Consider the following 17,681-nt stretch of genomic DNA (forward strand, 5'->3'; position numbering starts at 1 on the left):
ATAACAACCCACAAATCTCCTGGCCCATCGACCCACCAGCCCACGGACCAACTCAACGAGCATCACCAAAACCAGCAAAGAGGAAAATTGTTCGATTTCTGGAACCAAATCGAATCTAATGACGGGGGTGTGAAGCAGGGCGACCACCCAGCAAAGCGATAGCCACCGGAAAACAACCTTAAACATCGATAAGAAGACTGTATATAAGAACCAACGTCCGCTCTAATAAAGATTATTCGTTAACCGCATTCCAACCAAGCAACACCTCTTTATTTTCGTCGCCGATCACGTACTTTATAATAGTCCACAAATATTCTCTACGGAAATATTCTACGACTCCTTTTTTCGCATATATTTCGACAATTTTGAATAACTCTCAAGTGAACGACACGGGAGGAGTTAATAGTGCGGTTCATTAGTTCGAGACGCGATACGGTCCCGTGACAGCAGCGTCGCGCGCGCTATAGCTATAACTCAACTACTTGGCGCGAGACGCTACCGCGTCTCATGATAATACTTAAGAAATAACGTTGACTATAATGTTAGGAGATCGGCAAACCGTGACTCTAACTATTGTGCGGAACTGAGGTTTCGGTGAGTGTTAAGGTTCTTGAATAGAATCTATTCTTGGTGACTTTAAATCAGTCCAAGCGATTTATTGAAGATGTTGCTACAGGGCCGTATTCGCAGCCTGCTGCCTCCTCTAACGCTTCCTCGGGCGTGGTCGGCTGGGTCCGGGCGCCGCTCGAGATCCGGGTTGCGTTGGATTTCTGAAATAAGAAATATTGGCCATAGCCACCAGCAAAATTAATAAAGCTGTCAATCAGCTATTTCGTTCTCCATCTCAGCTGGTCAGCCGTGAAACGCGTGCTATGGCGAGAGGAGGGGCCACTCAGCCGTTGAACCGTGCTGAGTGAGCCGGCTATTTGACAACATCGATGCCTCCTTGGAAAGACAAGGAAAGCATTCGGCGGCGAGCGCGTGGAAACGTACATTGTTTCCGCAACCACGGTCTCGCTCTCTCTTGACAAGGACAGCCGATATCTCGTCGTATATACCACGACGGTCGGCAAAAACCGCGCCACGCAGATCCGGAATACATATTACCTCGAATCTACGGACAGTCCTTGCTTGCGAGATGCACTTCTGTCTGGAACTCGTCTACTGGAGGTCGTAAATCTCCAGCAGATCTGTTCCGTGAGCAACAGTTTTGACTCTCTTATCGAAGCTACTCACTCCTCATCCGAGGTGCACGGCCCTCGAGGAACAACGGCGAGAGGGGTGGCACTTGGGATCTGCAGCATCCCGGATATAACACAATACCACACGTTGAGCAGCGTCGGACTGTTCGCTTATCACCTGACTGCTTTCGAACGACCATACAAACTCGCAGCTCGAGCACAGCAATAGTGCACGCCGAGCGGAGGATATATGTAGACTTTATTTCTCTAATTATGCCGGAGAATGCGCAACACAACTAGAGTTGCCTTTCGGCAGAAGGAACGCGAATGGAATGCTTATACGGTTCCTTATCCTTACCGAAAGCTCGATTAGGTTGCTCCCAGATAATAGCCTCTGGTAACCTCTTTGTCTTTTATTCACGTAAGATAGAGCACTCGAAAACCAAGGTGTCTCTTACGAGGTTCACAGCACTAATGTTCTATGCACCATGTGCGGAGGTGACCACGAAGAGTAGCTTTGGGTACCTTCGCGGTGCATCGGTTTAATTCGGGAAGTTAGCGTTGCCGTTCTAACTTGCCGTTTCCCTCTCTCTCTATACCTGGTTATCAGGCAAATTTACGGTGACCGTTACATTTGATATCGGCTCTATTGTCGATAGTTTTTGCCGAGGTCGCCGAGTTTCAACGATCGCCGTGTCGAAGTATGTATGTACATATCTTCGACCGGCAGTCGTGACTCCAAACGTACTCAGGCAAAAACTTTGATTTCGATAAAAACTCCGTATCGCTTTCGAAGAATTCGCTTCCAAAATTAACGCGATATTTAAACTTTAAACATTTGCAGTGTTTCGAGTAACGAATGTGATGCTGCTTTCTCAGAAGTAAATTCGGTGTAGGTGTGTATTTTTTGTTAACGCGAGCGGATTCGTCCACTGCACATATTAAATATGGGGAGGGAACTGTCGCCCTGCATTATTGGCAGTTGGAAATAGCACAGGACGGAAGGTTAAAGGACTAAGAGGAAAAAGGAAGGAAGAGAAAGTGACTGCCTCGAATAATGATCACTTGCAGATATTAATCGTACCTTGGAGCGGTGCGCACGTGGACTCCGCATGTTTCGAAATTGACCGTAGCAAACAATAAAACCGGAAAAGTGCCTCAACTTAAGCAATACATATGGAAGTAATAATCTGTTAACGCGGCGATGGTCTAACGTTTGGTATGCAGCTGTCGATCATAACGAAATAAAAAGATAAATTTTTAGTGAAGTAATGGCTTTTTGGAGAACTGCCTGCTACGGATGATTTTCTTATAGAATGAAGGACAGATGGGTTGCTTGCCTGATTCCGCGATTCTTTTTACGCAGAACAATATGTATGCGGCCATGATACAGTGTTCAAATGAGGCAGAAAACATAGGTATGTATGATAGGCGATGTATTAATACAATATCGTATTCTATCATAATTACTTCATGAATGCCGTTACGAATTTGCGGTATGAAGTTTCTTTATGGTCCATTTTTCCTAATCAATATTTGGAACTTTTATTGTGTATATAAGGTGTCCATTTTTTACAAATGATCGCAACTCTACTCATTTTGAGTAACGGATGATAATTTTTTACTATTAACGGTACGGTGTTTTGCACGGTCTGGTATCGAATCAGTAGTGCCTAGTCCTTCGTTGGATGTGTCCGTAGTCAAGGTAAACGGTTTAGAGAAATCGGGGAATCGTAGAATAAGCTCTTCGCAGAGTTTTCTACGGAGAATGTCAAATGCTACTTATTGTTTGTCAATTCAAACGAATGGTGTATTCTTTTTCATTAACTCGGTAAGGAGCTTTGCAATCTTTGCAAAGTCGTTGAATGCATAGGGTTGAATTTTGAGTTTGAGATCACGTAACTTCTGAAATACCGTCGCTAAATTTCGATTGTTTTCTTCGATTGTTGAACCAAAAACAATTATGACATCCATATAAACAAAACAACCGGAATTTATTAAGCCACAGAATGCTCGGTCCATCATTCGTTGAAATGTGGCTGGGGCGTTCCTTTACCCAAATGGCATCTTATTATAATGAAAATGGCCGTCGGGGTGGAGAAGTCAGTGTATTTTTTGTGCACTGAAATTTGATGAAAACCGGAACTCAAATCAAGTGCCGAAAAGAATTTTGCCTTCTCCAGTCTATCTACAATATCCTCGATAAGGGAGAGTCGGTACGTATCGTGATCCGTTAATTTATTTATTTCCCTAAAATCTATTACGACGCATCACTTATGTTTATCGCTAGCGTCTTTTTCCTTTGGCACAATCCAAAGCGGCGAATTATAGGACGAATCGTTGGTTTAATTATATCTTACTCTAACATGTCGTTTACTTGTTTATTGACTTCTTCACTGCTTCGAGATCGATATGATTTTACATTAATCACTCGATCTTGAGTAACCACGATCTTGTGACTCGCAAGGTCAATACATGCTATCGGGTCTTCTTCTAATTGGAAGACATCCGAATAACCAAAAATGATTTTTTTTATATTTTTCCGGTACGCAGGGTCGACGTGTTCAAGACGGGTTGCGCGCCTTAATCGCGGCAATCGTTCTGCTATATCTAATTCTTCTATTTCGATGTCTTGGGAATCAATTTCGTGGTCTTCTGGGTTAACCTCTTAGGCACTGAGCACCACTATAGTGGCTTTCGCGGATGTCATCTTTCTGTACGACGTACCACTATAGTGGCTTTTGCGGAAGCTGTCTTGTAAATTGTTAAGGTTAAAATACGTGTATCATATCTTTAAGAAAAATTATAATTTAATCATCAAACACTTCATTCCAATGTACTCGTGTAAAGAACAGCATTATCGGTGACGCATTGCAGTGCCGTATCATTTACACGTAATTCGCATTGAACTCTGCCGTACCGAGGAACAGCCCCGCGTAAAGTTCCGCCGTGCCTAAGAGGTTAATAGCGTTTACTAAAAGAAATTCATTATTCAGTTTGGCAGTGACGTCAACAGTTTGTCGTGGGCGTACGGATATTTCGCGATGGAGAAGGAATTCCTTATCGTTAAGTGTAAGTTTGCCATTTGTGAAACTAAAAGAATATTTTTCAAGATATGGCTGTCCAACTGTACCGTCTTCCTTAATAGGAAAATCATTTGGCACTATATAGAAGGAATGGGTAACGAGAAAGGATTGTAAATTAACGTATTCTGTGCTCACGTGTCGGTTGTTTCCCATTTGAAAGTTCAGTTTGCTCGCATTACAGGTTCAATTTGGATGAATTATATATGCTCCTTGATGAGATTCACTGTTGCTGCGGTGTCAACGAGGAGTCTTCCGATATATCACATTCCTGGAAATTTGACTCGTATGTGTTGCAGTAGTCCTCCTAGGGTAGGCACTTAGGTCTCATTTACTTGGTACCTGGGTGGTAATTTTCCTATCTGGCCGACCCAAAAATTCGATCTAAAAGTGCTTGTGCGTGGATGGGAGAGTCGTTATAGCGATACTCAGCATCCGTCACTTCAGGAATAGTTAAATCGATGCCCGATAGTTAGGTTTTGATGCATATATTTTAAAACCTAACTATACAATGATTAGACGCAGCGATGTGCTGTTGTTGCCGGTGGTACAGAAGCTGTGTTTGTCTACGCGATGTCGAAGTCTCGTGCTCATGCTTTTTTGTAATAGTGTCGCTCCACACTCTTTCCTGCTTGTTTGGTGGTCTCCAAATCGGCTCTGCAAGTTGATTCGGTAGCAGGTGGTGACACGTGAGTGCGTAGCGCATTGTACAAACTATCGTACGATTCTATCAGAATGTGACAGATACTTCTTTCAGCTTGTCCAGTGATTTTTTTTCTTTCAAGTTTCTCCAGGCCCATGTCGTCGTCTCCTTTCAGCAATTTTATTGTTCGGATACAAGTATTGACATCGATTCGCTCTTCTGAAACCGAACCTGCCGTTGTCGCACCCTTTAATGGGTACAGATTGCTGGATGCAGTTGTACGCTGCAGTCTTGATCCACTAATTTCGCTCTTATCTGAACTAAGGTTCGAATGGTTCGTGCACAACGTCAGTTTCATTCCAGATTTCATCCCTACAACTTTGCCGTTTTTTTAAATATACGCGCTGCGACAACAGTCCAAGATTTTTTGGATGTTTGTGCAATACCTCTATGGAAGCATAATTCATGATCAGTGTGGAATAATAGTGCAGTGAAAGTGAACGTTAATGTAATCTGTGTCGTTTTACATACGTGGATTACAACATTTACAACTGAATGGGTGAGGTTTTCATTAATAATATTTGTGAAATTTTTGAAATTAATAGGACATTCGTAAAATCCTTGTTCGTTACTTCAAACGCGGCTCAAAGCTGAAGTGCAGTCCCTACCTCCTTTCGTCGCGCCCCGGAGAGAGGTAGGCTTCAGCCCGCTGGCACGCGCGCGTAACAGCAGGTTGAATCTCACACACGCGCCTCTCATTCGCTACTGTTTTTCATTAATAACTCGTTAACAAAGCCGCGGATTGCATTTCAGCAAAGGAAAAGGTTACTTGAAATGGCCTCAGAAACCCCTCATTTCCTGGAGTATATATAATTTTGGTACATCCTGTATATGTAATATTCTGACCGATATTTGTAATATTGAAATGGTAATGAACACATCGTAGACTTCTCAAGGTTCGCCATTCAAAGGTATTAATATACACGATTAAAATCATTGCTTCAGAACAATTTTAATCAATAAATGTAATCGGTAATTACATAAAATCAATTGCTATGATACGTGCTACACACTAAAATAATTCGATATTTTTTATGTATAAATTATTTAAATTGTATAAAAGTGATTAATGAAGTTTACTAATAGTTAAAATGTATAATAAATGCAAAACTACAACATAAACACATAATAGGCACATCTTTCTGTATTTGTGTGCATTAACCCTAAAATTTGAGTTTGTTAACAGTACTTGTATACTGAATCATACACGTCTACATGTTACTTGTAAATAAACATCTATTTTCGTGAAGAATATGTTTACTTACATACATTCTGTGCACCAAGAAGATGCAATATAGAGTAAAAATAATTTCATTTTTATAATTATCATTACTGTATATAAATTCAAAATCGCTAAAGAGTCATTCAACAACCTTGAATTTCATTGAAAATTACCTAATTTCTTAATAGTAATTAATTTTTTAATATCTCCCATGCTTCGTTTTCCAATTCAGAATCCCAATTTGGTGCATTATTATCAGCACCAAAATTAATTAAAACTTCTTCTTTAACTTTGTCCTTTGATTTCTTGGCAGCCGGTTTAGTATCTACTACTTTCTCTTTACTTTGTTTAGTATCATTACCCCAATCCCATTCACACACAGGAGAATTTGTAGTTGAAATAGTAGTTCTAAAAATAGAAGAAAAGTTATTAAATTAATATAATATTTAAACCAAATAGCAGTGGATTCTATAAATGCATTAACTAATTTTTGATTAATTTACTTTGATGTCTTCATTAAAGATGTTTTTTCTGTAGAATATAATTCGACTTCACTGTTTTGGTACCTAGTCGAAGAACTTTGATAGTTTTCTTTTGAATTATACTGATTTTGTTCCACTGAATTTGTTCCCCCAATATCGCCCCATCCTCTCCTTCCCAAATCGCCAACCTAAATGATAAATATGTAACAATAATGTGACTACTAATTTATCTATCCAAGATGCAATATGATAAAAAAGGCAAAAGTTGTATCGAATTTGTTTAACTATCTACCTTTGTAGCCAAATTATTAACTTGAGCTCCAACATCTTCTAATAAAGTACCATCACGAACCTAATGAATGCAACATAGAAGAAAACTAAAAATTGAAAAATAACTGAAAAATAATGAAATATAATATACATATATCACCAAGGTATAGCATATACCTAGAAAACTGAGATCGCCGCTACAAGAGTGTAACTAAATAAATGATATAATAAGTAAAAATATGGTGAAGGTATTAAATACGTATGGTAAATTGTATTCTATATTATCATACAGAATGTACTAAATTAATACTTTTGCTACTGTTATAGCGTGTACAACACACTCAAACATTACTCGTTAAATGCAAACAATATTATCCAATTACTTCTACATTCCATTTAAAGTTACCTTAATATTTGCTTTGTGTACCTTTTGTGTTGCCAGTTCTCCGATTCTAATAGCATTTTCTGTAGCCATGCTTGCTATTTTTGTTGCAGATGAAGAAAATATTGACCATCCCTACAATTTTTGGGTATTAATTATAAGCAATTGTGTATATCAGGTGCTCATTACTAAATAGAAAAAGAATAATCTCTACAGTCTTTTTCCAGTTATTGCTGAATATCTTGCATATGTTTACAACTAAAACACAATGTTTTAATTCTTACGCTTGCTAAAGAAGACACTGCAGTGTCAAAAAATTCTTGTGACGAACTTCTAGGCGGTGGATCCATTTGATAACCAAATCCTCCATACTTACCCCCTTGACTGGGTGGAACATTCCTGTAAATATATTCCATGATAAGTCATTGCAATTGTGTATGTAATTATTATAATTGTCCTTACTCAGGACGAGTGGCATTTTCACTTTGTTTCTTTGTAAAGAAAGCTTCAGTTTGAGCTTTATAATTGTTTGAATTGAAATTTTGATAAGAACTAGATGAATCATTCATCTGATAGGATGAATAGTCCTGTTGATTGGAGAAGTATGTTGTAGGTTCAAAGTCTTTGGCTGTAGAAGTAGTTGGACTCCATTTCTCTCCGTGAGCTAATGTTGCTATCTAATAATTGCAATTTACAATTCAGTATAATTATATTTAAAATAATTAATTCCATTAAATATCATTTACCTTGTCTCTATATAATGCTGCTGCTTTGGTATTATATTTTTGTGCTATAGACATGCTATTGTCCCAATCTGGCTGTGATTCAAAGAATTCTCGAGCATTTCTATTTCCACCAACTTTCATTTTTTCTAATTCTAAGTCCTTCCATTTATCCATTGAAATGGAACGAACAAATGATAAATGAACACCGAGTCCTCTGTGTTTACCTGAACATTCTAAGCAAATCCATATGCCATATGTAACAGACACCCACTGAGGATTATGCGTACCACATTCAAAACATTTCTATAAGAGATACTAGATGTAATAAAATGAACATATGGTAAAATATTAATAGAACTAGATAGATAAATTACATTATTCTCATCTTTAGGCTTCAATTCACTCAAAACTCTTCGAGTCCGCGGACTAGCCATAATTTTTGTCACTAAAAATTAACTCAAATCGAGTTTAATACTTTTAGTACTCAATATAAACGTCCACTCTATTGTACTTGCTGTCTTCAATTTGTTAATGAATGTTCCATAATTTCTAATTTCTCTATACATATATATGTACACGCACACGGACATATATATATTGATATAGATATAGATATTGTATAGATATAGAGATATATATGTATATACCAACGAATAACAGGAGTAATTAACCACTTATATTTATTTTAAGTTCTACTTTATATAAAGTAACAAGAATTGTTAATATGCAACAAAATTAAATATCGTGTCACCAACTCTGGTGAAACGTTCATTGCATGAAGTATTTCATAGATGTAGAAAAACCGTCAATGGATTACCCGCGGAACAACTAGAAGTTCATGTACTTCCAAAATCCACCGTCCTTAAGCGCTGCATGTAACTTTGTATTGTTACGTTATTATGTTTCATGAGCGACGCGAACATAGTCACTAGTTTATATTACGGCCGCGCTATTAAACTTGTTACGGTCTAAATTGTTCGGTGTAGGGAATTCGGTATGGTTCGGATGCCCGTAGAGCGCTGAACCGCTCTGCTCGTGAAAGGTTGTTGAGAGAGGTACAAACTTTGAATACTTTTAGCAAAAAGGTACTTTATTTATAGAGCTCTAAGGTGTACTTTCTTTGACTGTCGAATTAAATCTGAGGTTTTCTGTGGAGTTCTGCATTTTCTTCCAGCTTCTTTTCCTTCCCTCCTTCTTTAGTCAATAGGAAAATTAGCTGGGCGCTGGTGAATTTACTGGACGTTGATTCGTCGGCCGGTCCGTCTTCCGGTTGCAGCTCGAAGATGATTGGTGGTTCGACAGTGCGCATGCGGGTGGGAGTGCGCAGGAGTCGAGCGCGCAGGGGTGAAATGCCCGCCGAAACGAACATTGTGGGGGTGTGCCGCGCGCGAAGATTTCGGCTCGAGGACTGAGTAAGAGAGAGAAGTCAGAGAGGGTTCCGAGAAGTCCTTGTCTAAAGATTTACGACGTCCTGTACTTGAGAGATCCGGGTTTGTATTGTGACTCGTCTAGTTCACGTAAAATCGGAGAGGGTCTTACGAGAGGCTACGTGACTTTCTCTACATTCCTCGATTAATCTCGCTAGATAAAAAAAGGCTCAACGAAGAATTTCGTGGGAACTCTCTCATTATCTCCTTACATATTCTCAGTTACTCCTCTCGGCCGATACTGTATCTCTATATAAATATACGATATAAATTTGTATTTACATTCGAACTTCTCTCTTGTCGACATTAATTGAAAGCGTATAGTCTAATAGCGCGGTCGTAATATAAACTAGTGACTATGTTCGCGTCGCTCATGAAACGTGATAACGTAACTGTTACGGTCTGAATTGTTTGAATGTAGGGAATTCGATGTGGTTCGGTTGCCCGTGGAGCGCTGAACCGCTCTGCTCGTGAAAGGTTGTAGAGAGTTGTACAACTTTGAATACTTTAAGCAAAAAGGTACTTTATTGATAGAGCTCTAAGATGTACTTTCTTTGACTGTCGAATAAAGTCTGAGGTTTTCCGTGGAGTTCTGCATTTTCTTCCAGCTTCTTTTCCTTCCCTCCTTCGTTAGCCAATAGGAAAATTAGCTGGGCGCTGGTGAATTTGCTGGACGTTGATTTGTCGGCCGGTCCGTCTTCCGGTTGCAGCTCGAAGATGATTGGTGAACTCGTCATTATCTCTTTACATATTCTCAGTTATTCCTCTCGGCCAACACCGTATCTCTACATAAATATGCGATATAAATTTGTATATACATTCGAACTTCCCTCTTGTCGCCATAAATTGAAAGTGTATAGTCTAATAGCGTGGTCGTAATATAAACTAGTGCCTATGTTCGCGTCGCTCATGAAACGTGATAACGTAACATAACACAGTACATACGTATAATAATAAGTCCTTTAGGTAGCAGCTTAATCCGTCAGCGAGATTCGACATAGAAATTTTCTTCGCCCTCATTGGGTTGACGATTCACTGCCGAGACAGGATCCACTGCGGATTGGATAAGCAGTAAAATAGTGGGGATGTGAAAACCACTTTAGGGAGTAAGAAAAATGTGCAGAAGTAGGTCTCATTGCTGTATTTCTTTATTACAAATTCATTGTTTATTAATAAAATTGTCATTTATTGAAGGTCGAACAATTTAGAAAAAGAATTTCGTACTTTTAAAAGACTTTAGCGTCTCATGAAAGTTCGTAGGTGACTCAAAAATTATAAGTGAGCAAGCAAAACATATAAACAGATACATACAACATACGTTTCTGCATCCCTACGTCCGCGTTTGTGCATTGAATGACGTAAAATTTTTATTTCGAAGTCGGTACATATAACTTTTTGATATCGCATACTTTGTGATTTAGCGAGTGACGCGTGGTGCCGCTGCCGGCTACCACTACATATATGCTCTACATTATGCATACTATATACATAGATCACCTACATCTATGCACAACAATCACCTAGAATAACCTCAGAGAAGTTGGAGAAGTTAACCCACGAGGTTGTCTTCTTGATTACAAATATTAGAATATGAAAATTTTTAAAATTAATTTAGAAGATGATTACTTTGAAACAACTAGTTATAGATCAGTTGAAACGACGCAGTAATTTTCTAATGTCATCGTTATTGAGGTTCTCATTGATTAATTATATTTTAAAGATTATTCTATATATGTCTAAGAATATTTTAGAAATGATTGCATAAACTTGCTCATATCAGACAATTTTTAGGCAATTAGATCCCGCAGTGACAGGTTTTCCAAGCATACGGCAAAAAAGTAAAAAGAATGACCTAAATGTGACTTCATTGTTTCAACCTGTTCGTATTAAAACTGATCCAAGTAATACAAATGTGGGTGCTGAGCTAACTGGTAAACTAAATAAAACTGACATTATAATAACAATGAGCTCCTTTGCAAACAAAAAATCGATCAGGGATTTGGCTGCAGCACATGGATTAGATAGTAAGTCTAGCTAATCACGTTTCACAGAATTCATATCGTACAACTAATTTTAAACACTTTGTAACATTACTCACCTGATATTTTTCAGAAGACTTCTTAATTAGAGTTTTGAACGACTTTCGAAATTACTGTGTGTCATCGTCATCATTACCAACAGATCTTCATGTCACCTTAAGTGATATTATCAAAGGAGCTGCAAATGTTACTGATATATTTCCATATTTTTTACGTTATGCAAAAGAATCATATCCACACATTGATTGCATAGATGATCTCAGAAAAATCAGTGATCTTCGACATCCACCCAGTTGGTAACGATCAGCATTATTTTTGGTATTTAAATACACATTGTGTTTCTATATAATAAATCAAACTATATAAATATATATGTATTACATGTTATTTGAAGGTATCCTATAGCCAGGGCCAAAACTAGAAAAATAATATTTCATGCTGGACCCACAAACAGTGGTAAAACTCATCATGCTCTTGAAAGATTCATGTCTGCAAAGTCTGGTGTTTACTGTGGCCCATTAAAATTATTAGCTGTTGAAGTTTTTAATAAATGCAACTCTATGGTTAGTATTGAAAATGGTATTAATCCTCAAGTGAGTATAATAAGCATGAATCATTATAGGGTACATATTGTGATTTACTAACAGGAGAAGAGAGAAAGTTTGCAAAGGATGACACGTCTCCTGCCCAACATATAGCTTGTTCTGTAGAGATGGTGAATGTACAAAATGTGTGTGAGTATTCATTGTTTGATATTTTCTATGATATTAGATGTCCAAATCTAAAACGAATTTCAAATTTAATGTTTCGTTTTTCTAGTTAAGAAACTATCAATTTTAATCACATACTCGTGATGGTGTTTTTACAGATGAAGTAGCTGTAATTGATGAAATTCAGTTGTTGCGTGATCCAAGTAGAGGTTGGGCATGGACAAGAGCTCTCTTAGGCATTGCTGCAGATGAAATACATTTATGTGGTGAATTTGCTGCCATACCTATTGTAATATCAATAACTTTTATTTTTCAAACAGTTAATCAGAATTCATGAACATGTTCTTTTACTGTATAAACTTGATATTATATTGTAGGTGCAGTCAATATGTGCAACAACAGGAGAAACTGTTGAAATTAAGGAATACAAACGTTTAACCGATCTTGTTGTGGAAGACACTGCACTTAAAACATTGGCTGCTGTTCAACCAGGAGACTGTATAGTTTGTTTCAATAAAAGTGATATATTTTATATATCACAAACTATTGAAAAAATGGGAAAACAAGTAGCAGTAATATATGGTAGTTTGCCACCGGGTACAAAACTCGCCCAGGCTGCCCGATTTAATGACCCAAATGATCCGTGTAAAATATTAGTGGCTACCAATGCAATAGGAATGGGTCTTAATTTGTAAGTTCATGGAAATATATATATTAAAATGTTACAACAAATTTTATTTATGTTACAATATTTTGCAAATAACGAAACTTTGTCACCCATATTTCAGACATATTCGCAGAGTTATATTTTACTCTGTTTGTCAGCCAACTGTAAATGAAAAGGGCGACAAGGAAATGGATATAATTTCTGTATCGTCAGCGTTACAAATAGCAGGGCGTGCTGGTCGTTTTAATACACAATGGCAATGCGTAAGTAGCTTAATTTAATTATCGATTAAATTAAATTTGGACATGTATAGAAACTAAAAAGATCTTGCAGCTATTCGCAAATTTGTATTGCTTTAACAAGGCAACACAAATTTCCCAAGTCACACCCCGGGAGGTTGCTGCAAACAGTGACTCATAATTACATTCTGTTATGTTATAGGGCTATGTTACGACCTATAAATCGGAAGATCTCGCTGTATTAAAGAAATTATTAAATGGAACCCCAGAAAAAATAGAGCAGGTTGGATTGCATCCAACTGCTGATCAAATCGAATTATACGCTTATTATTTGCCGAACACACCACTATCAAATCTTATTGTAATATTTATTAACATGTTTGATTATCTATGCTTTATCACGGTTAGTACATTCTCTTCTTTTTCAGAATATATTTGTGGCGTTAAGTCAAGTTGATGACTCCCTTTACTTCATCTGTAATTTAGAAGATTTTAAATTTTTGGCTGATATGATACAACATATACCTTTAAATCTTCGTACACAATACGTATTTTGTTGCGCCCCTATTAATAGAAAAATGCCATTTGTGTGCAATATGTTCTTAAAGGTAATTTGAAATAGTTGGTATTGAGTTTTGTTTTCATATTCAAAATTCTCTAATTTTCCTTACAGTATGCGCGACAGTGTAGTAAAAATGAAAAAATAACTACTTCTTGGCTGTGTAATCAAATCAACTGGCCACCAAAACCACCAGCAAATATTTCTGATCTTGTACATTTAGAATCAGTATTCGATGTATTGGATATTTATCTTTGGTTCAGGTAAATAATATATAAATAATACTTTTGTTATATTTGTAGTTTGAGGTCTTCCTTTTTTGCATTTACATTTTTGTAATTATATAGCTATCGATTTACCGATTTATTTCCTGATGGAATTGAAATTAGAGAGATACAGAAAGAATTGGATAAGATTATTGAAGAAGGAGTGAAGAAATTAAAAATACTCTTCAAGAAAACAGGTATGATGTTAGTCATTAAGTAATTATAGAATGTAAAACCGACATTTGCGCTAATACTAAATCTATCGAACAGCAGACTCTGATGTTCAAGACGGCACATCATTTATGAATGAATATCAATCTGATGGTAAAAATAATTTATTACATGCTAAAAGTATGGTTATTTAAATTTGTTATACATAAACTAACAGAGTCGATGCAATACTTTATATTGCAGACGGAACTCAGTATTCATCCAACTCGGGTAAATTAACAAACAAATTAATATCGGAAGGTCTCTTAACGCCAAAGTTGTTGGAAGAATTGCAACAGGAATGGTCTGAGGTAATAAAACAGAATTAATCTTAGCATAAATTGACATGCAGTATATTATTATTAACAGGGAATGGTTAAACATTAAACAATCTTTTCTTGATTTAACAATATATTAATTTATACAATTCTTGCTCGTTTTAGAAACAATGGAAAGAAAGTCCAAAGTATGGTGCTTTCAAGAAATTTAGTAAGAAGAAGATGATAATAAGACCGGCTTGGAAGCGTAGGTAGAATATTTTGCTTTTAATAACAATTGTATTTTCCTGAAATAATTGGACGTAAAATTAACAATACATACGGAACATAATTTTTATATTTGGGCAATCCAAATAAAAATGTAATTAAATAGATACAGATTATTCAAATTAAAGAGATTTTTTTATATACAGTTTTTATTTTTATTTCGTCACTGAAACAATTTGTAGTCTAAGAATAAAATAATTCACCCTATTCATAGAAAGAGTGCAAAAGAATGTATTTAACAATCAATTTCATTTGAGATTTATTTGAAATCATTTATTTCTTAGATACTTTAATAAATTCATGTTTGCGTGCCTGCTTTTTTGTACGTTTGTACTTTTGTCGAAGTTTGTGTAATTTTTGTTCGTTTTTTGTGAATATAGAAAGATTGTACAATAGGGGATGCCGAATTTTCGACCTGCGTTGTAGTCTATGAGACAGATTAATACATCTTGTACATCGCAATGAACCATTATTCATTATTAATGGACATAATATGTGTCTCCATTTTACACCGTCTTTATAGACTACCTTAATGTCAGTAACTTCTTGAAAACTTTCAGTATTGTATATACCTAATAAGAAGAAAGGGTTAAAATTTCCTTGTACTCTTAGTATATAAAAACGTAAGTAAAACTTATGTACCTTGACAAATCATTCTTTGATCAAATTCTTCAATAAGTTCTTCTATATCTAATAAATTTTGTACTCGTAAATGTTTCCCTTCTTTTATGAGATTATTAGTGAGGGGATTAATTTCTCTATTTACAGCAACGCAATGTAGTGTCATGTCGCTCTTTATAAACACTTGTTTCTCTGTAAAAGGCATACCATTTTTCGTAATTGCCATATACATGTACACTATTGTTGTGGCATGGCCTGTTGATGTTACCAAACAAGACCAGCCACGAGGTAATAGTACTTCTGTACATATTTCAAGTAAATCTTCGAACAACATTTCGTTTTCTTCAATATCATTGTTCACAGTGGAGCATGCCTCTGATTGATTACGATTATTACTTATTTGATTTTCTACATTTTCGTTCCCACTGTAATTATTGTCTGACGGTTCTGTCTTTACTATTTTATGTTCCCAAAACTGTACCAACATTTCAGTTTCTTCGAGAGGATCAGAAACTATTGAAGAAAATTCTGATACTTTGTTGGACCCATTTTCATGTAAATCTTCTTCATATACTCGTTGTTCGTTTGTCTCCTGATTATTAAAAGTCGTATTTTCTATTGCATTCACATCCACAAAAGTTTCAGTTTCTTTCTTGAGGTGTAACACGTCGTTTCTCTTTATCTGTTTAAAATTCTTTTCCACAGATTCTTTGTTGGACTCATCATCTGTATCCGAGTCATCCTGTAATGCTTCTGGTGTAGTTGGTTTTGCATTTGGCATGTAGTTGTGATCATGAAACTCTCTACTGTATTTATAATGCAATGGTATAATTCTATGCTTTTCATAACAATTTATTTCTAATTTTTCATCAGCCTTAGATATAACAAAATCCTTTTCTTTCTCTTCTGCTATATCCATCTTTCTCAATTTAAACGGTGAATAATTTTCATCTGAGTTATCAGAGTGTCCTGGATTTATATCCTCGTTTTCATCATGATAATTTCTACCAGGTACTGCTCCTGGTCTTAATCTACACTTTTTGTATTTAATCTATTATAAACACAGATTTATAAGAAAAGAGAACCAATAAGATAAAATAAATAAAGAATTATTGTTATTTACTATTCTTACTTACTGTTATAACATAGGGTGGTACTCCACTGGCCCAGTGTGTAATTATATCATCCCTATGAAAATGTTTGCTGCAAACATACGTGTCATCTGTGACAGCATAATTTTCAATTGCAATCGCGTCTTGCCATTTCTGTCGTGTTTCTGGATCTTTAGGCGCAGAGAAGAAGCTGTAACTATTCCTGTAATTGGTTTCTTTACACATAACACATTTGCGCGTCATGGTGACACATTAAAATATATTTCTTCTTGATTCTATGTGACACAATTGAATTTTATCGATACGTTTCGCATCACACTGTCGTGATCATGTGTAAAAAACATATCATAAGACTTCACTATAAAACTATGTCATTAATTAACACTGTACAAACTCTAACAATAGATCGCAGGATCCTGTATAGGTTATAATATCTTCCGAAAAACATTGAGAAAAAGGTAATACGTATTTATTATGTAAAACCTTTACTTTACTACCATACGATTAATTATATATGTATGTCAATTGTGACAAACTTAATTTAGATTTGTTTATACTGTACTTCAGAATTCTTCCTTGCCGTTGGTTGTATGTATGTACGATTTTTCAACTACCTACACTGATAACGGCAAGTAACGGTATTTATAATTAATTGTACAATATATGTTAATAGTCAGTAATTCACGGGATTTCCATAGAAAACTGAGCAGCACGTAACGTTCGAAAATATCTGTGGTGCATTATGTATTTATTTTCATCCTGTGTTTTTGTGATTTCGCTAATCACATTCCCAGAATTCATTGTTAAATGTGTATGTATGTATGTAGTTTCAGGCGGTACACTCAATTTCCATGAGCACATACAGTGTGCTTCAGTTCCAGTGTGCAATTTAATTTAAATTTTATTTGAAAGTTAAATTACTTACAATTCTAAGCCAGAAATCGCTAACAAAGAAGAAATAAAAAGAGAATTGTCAATGTACATATATGTACATAGTTTGGTAGTATGTACATACTCGAATTGATTTTTATAATTGAAATTGATAGTCACCCATTCACCAATGCTTATATTACAGACGAGTGTAATTTTATAAAGATATGAAATAATTCAAAGAAAATGAAATAGGAAGATAAAAAATAGGACGTTATAATACATATGCGTACGTGCGCGTGCTCGGTGTGTTGCGCGTGTGTACATATATAGTACATATAGTATATGCATACTTTTAACTTGCTTGA

The 17,681-nt window shown here is 36.1% G+C and overlaps 3 protein-coding genes across 8 annotated transcripts; 1 reads left to right on the plus strand and 2 right to left on the minus strand.

Annotated features, from left to right (window-relative positions):
* Window positions 1-5,900: 5,900 nt before the first annotated feature.
* On the minus strand, window positions 5,901-8,897 carry Arfgap1 (ADP-ribosylation factor GTPase-activating protein 1). Its single transcript, XM_078181177.1, has 8 exons — window positions 8,423-8,897; window positions 8,070-8,351; window positions 7,786-8,000; window positions 7,608-7,722; window positions 7,369-7,458; window positions 6,964-7,023; window positions 6,693-6,859; window positions 5,901-6,597 (listed from the first exon to the last, which is right to left on the minus strand). The coding sequence occupies exons 1-8, from the start codon at window positions 8,480-8,482 to the stop codon at window positions 6,381-6,383; spliced, it is 1,206 nt and encodes a 401-aa protein (XP_078037303.1). The 5' UTR covers window positions 8,483-8,897; the 3' UTR covers window positions 5,901-6,380.
* A 2,103-nt stretch (window positions 8,898-11,000) lies between these two features.
* On the plus strand, window positions 11,001-14,851 carry Suv3 (Suv3 RNA helicase). Of its 5 annotated transcripts, none has more exons than XM_078180905.1 (15): window positions 11,001-11,167; window positions 11,267-11,499; window positions 11,588-11,810; window positions 11,909-12,077; window positions 12,137-12,248; window positions 12,383-12,513; window positions 12,602-12,915; window positions 13,013-13,154; window positions 13,333-13,491; window positions 13,559-13,738; window positions 13,804-13,952; window positions 14,037-14,152; window positions 14,226-14,279; window positions 14,370-14,476; window positions 14,609-14,851. In XM_078180905.1, exons 1-15 carry the CDS (start codon window positions 11,094-11,096, stop codon window positions 14,696-14,698), a joined length of 2,253 nt encoding a protein of 750 aa, XP_078037031.1. In that variant the 5' UTR covers window positions 11,001-11,093; the 3' UTR covers window positions 14,699-14,851. The 5 variants fall into 5 exon arrangements, with proteins under 5 accessions (XP_078037031.1, XP_078037032.1, XP_078037033.1 ...); XM_078180906.1 differs by having other exon boundaries at window positions 14,229-14,279; XM_078180907.1 differs by having other exon boundaries at window positions 11,591-11,810.
* A 119-nt stretch (window positions 14,852-14,970) lies between these two features.
* Window positions 14,971-17,600, minus strand: LOC144470092 (uncharacterized). 2 transcript variants are annotated; one of them, XM_078180910.1, is made up of 4 exons: window positions 17,369-17,600; window positions 16,468-16,645; window positions 15,353-16,382; window positions 14,971-15,282 (listed from the first exon to the last, which is right to left on the minus strand). In XM_078180910.1, the coding sequence occupies exons 1-4, from the start codon at window positions 17,425-17,427 to the stop codon at window positions 14,984-14,986; spliced, it is 1,566 nt and encodes a 521-aa protein (XP_078037036.1). In that variant the 5' UTR covers window positions 17,428-17,600; the 3' UTR covers window positions 14,971-14,983. The 2 variants fall into 2 exon arrangements, with proteins under 2 accessions (XP_078037036.1, XP_078037037.1); XM_078180911.1 differs by lacking the exon at window positions 17,369-17,600 and having other exon boundaries at window positions 16,468-17,361.
* Window positions 17,601-17,681: the final 81 nt, after the last annotated feature.

Source organism: Augochlora pura, chromosome 5 (assembly GCF_028453695.1).
Source record: "Augochlora pura isolate Apur16 chromosome 5, APUR_v2.2.1, whole genome shotgun sequence".
NCBI classification, from domain to species: Eukaryota; Metazoa; Arthropoda; class Insecta; order Hymenoptera; family Halictidae; genus Augochlora; species Augochlora pura.

Coding starts and splice junctions, on each gene's coding strand:
- LOC144470092 (XM_078180910.1), bottom strand. CDS start 17,427: ATGTACATTGACAATTCTCTTTTTATTTCTTCTTTGTTAGCGATTTCT. Junction 16,383..16,467: donor TACCACCCTATGTTATAACA/GTAAGTAAGAAT, acceptor TGTTTATAATAG/ATTAAATACAAAAAGTGTAG. Junction 15,283..15,352: donor TCAAAGAATGATTTGTCAAG/GTACATAAGTTT, acceptor TCTTCTTATTAG/GTATATACAATACTGAAAGT.
- Arfgap1 (XM_078181177.1), bottom strand. CDS start 8,482: ATGGCTAGTCCGCGGACTCGAAGAGTTTTGAGTGAATTGAAGCCTAAA. Junction 8,001..8,069: donor CAGCATTATATAGAGACAAG/GTAAATGATATT, acceptor TGCAATTATTAG/ATAGCAACATTAGCTCACGG. Junction 7,723..7,785: donor GAAAATGCCACTCGTCCTGA/GTAAGGACAATT, acceptor ATATATTTACAG/GAATGTTCCACCCAGTCAAG.
- Suv3 (XM_078180905.1), top strand. CDS start 11,094: ATGATTACTTTGAAACAACTAGTTATAGATCAGTTGAAACGACGCAGT. Junction 11,500..11,587: donor TGCAGCACATGGATTAGATA/GTAAGTCTAGCT, acceptor GATATTTTTCAG/AAGACTTCTTAATTAGAGTT. Junction 13,953..14,036: donor GATATTTATCTTTGGTTCAG/GTAAATAATATA, acceptor GTAATTATATAG/CTATCGATTTACCGATTTAT.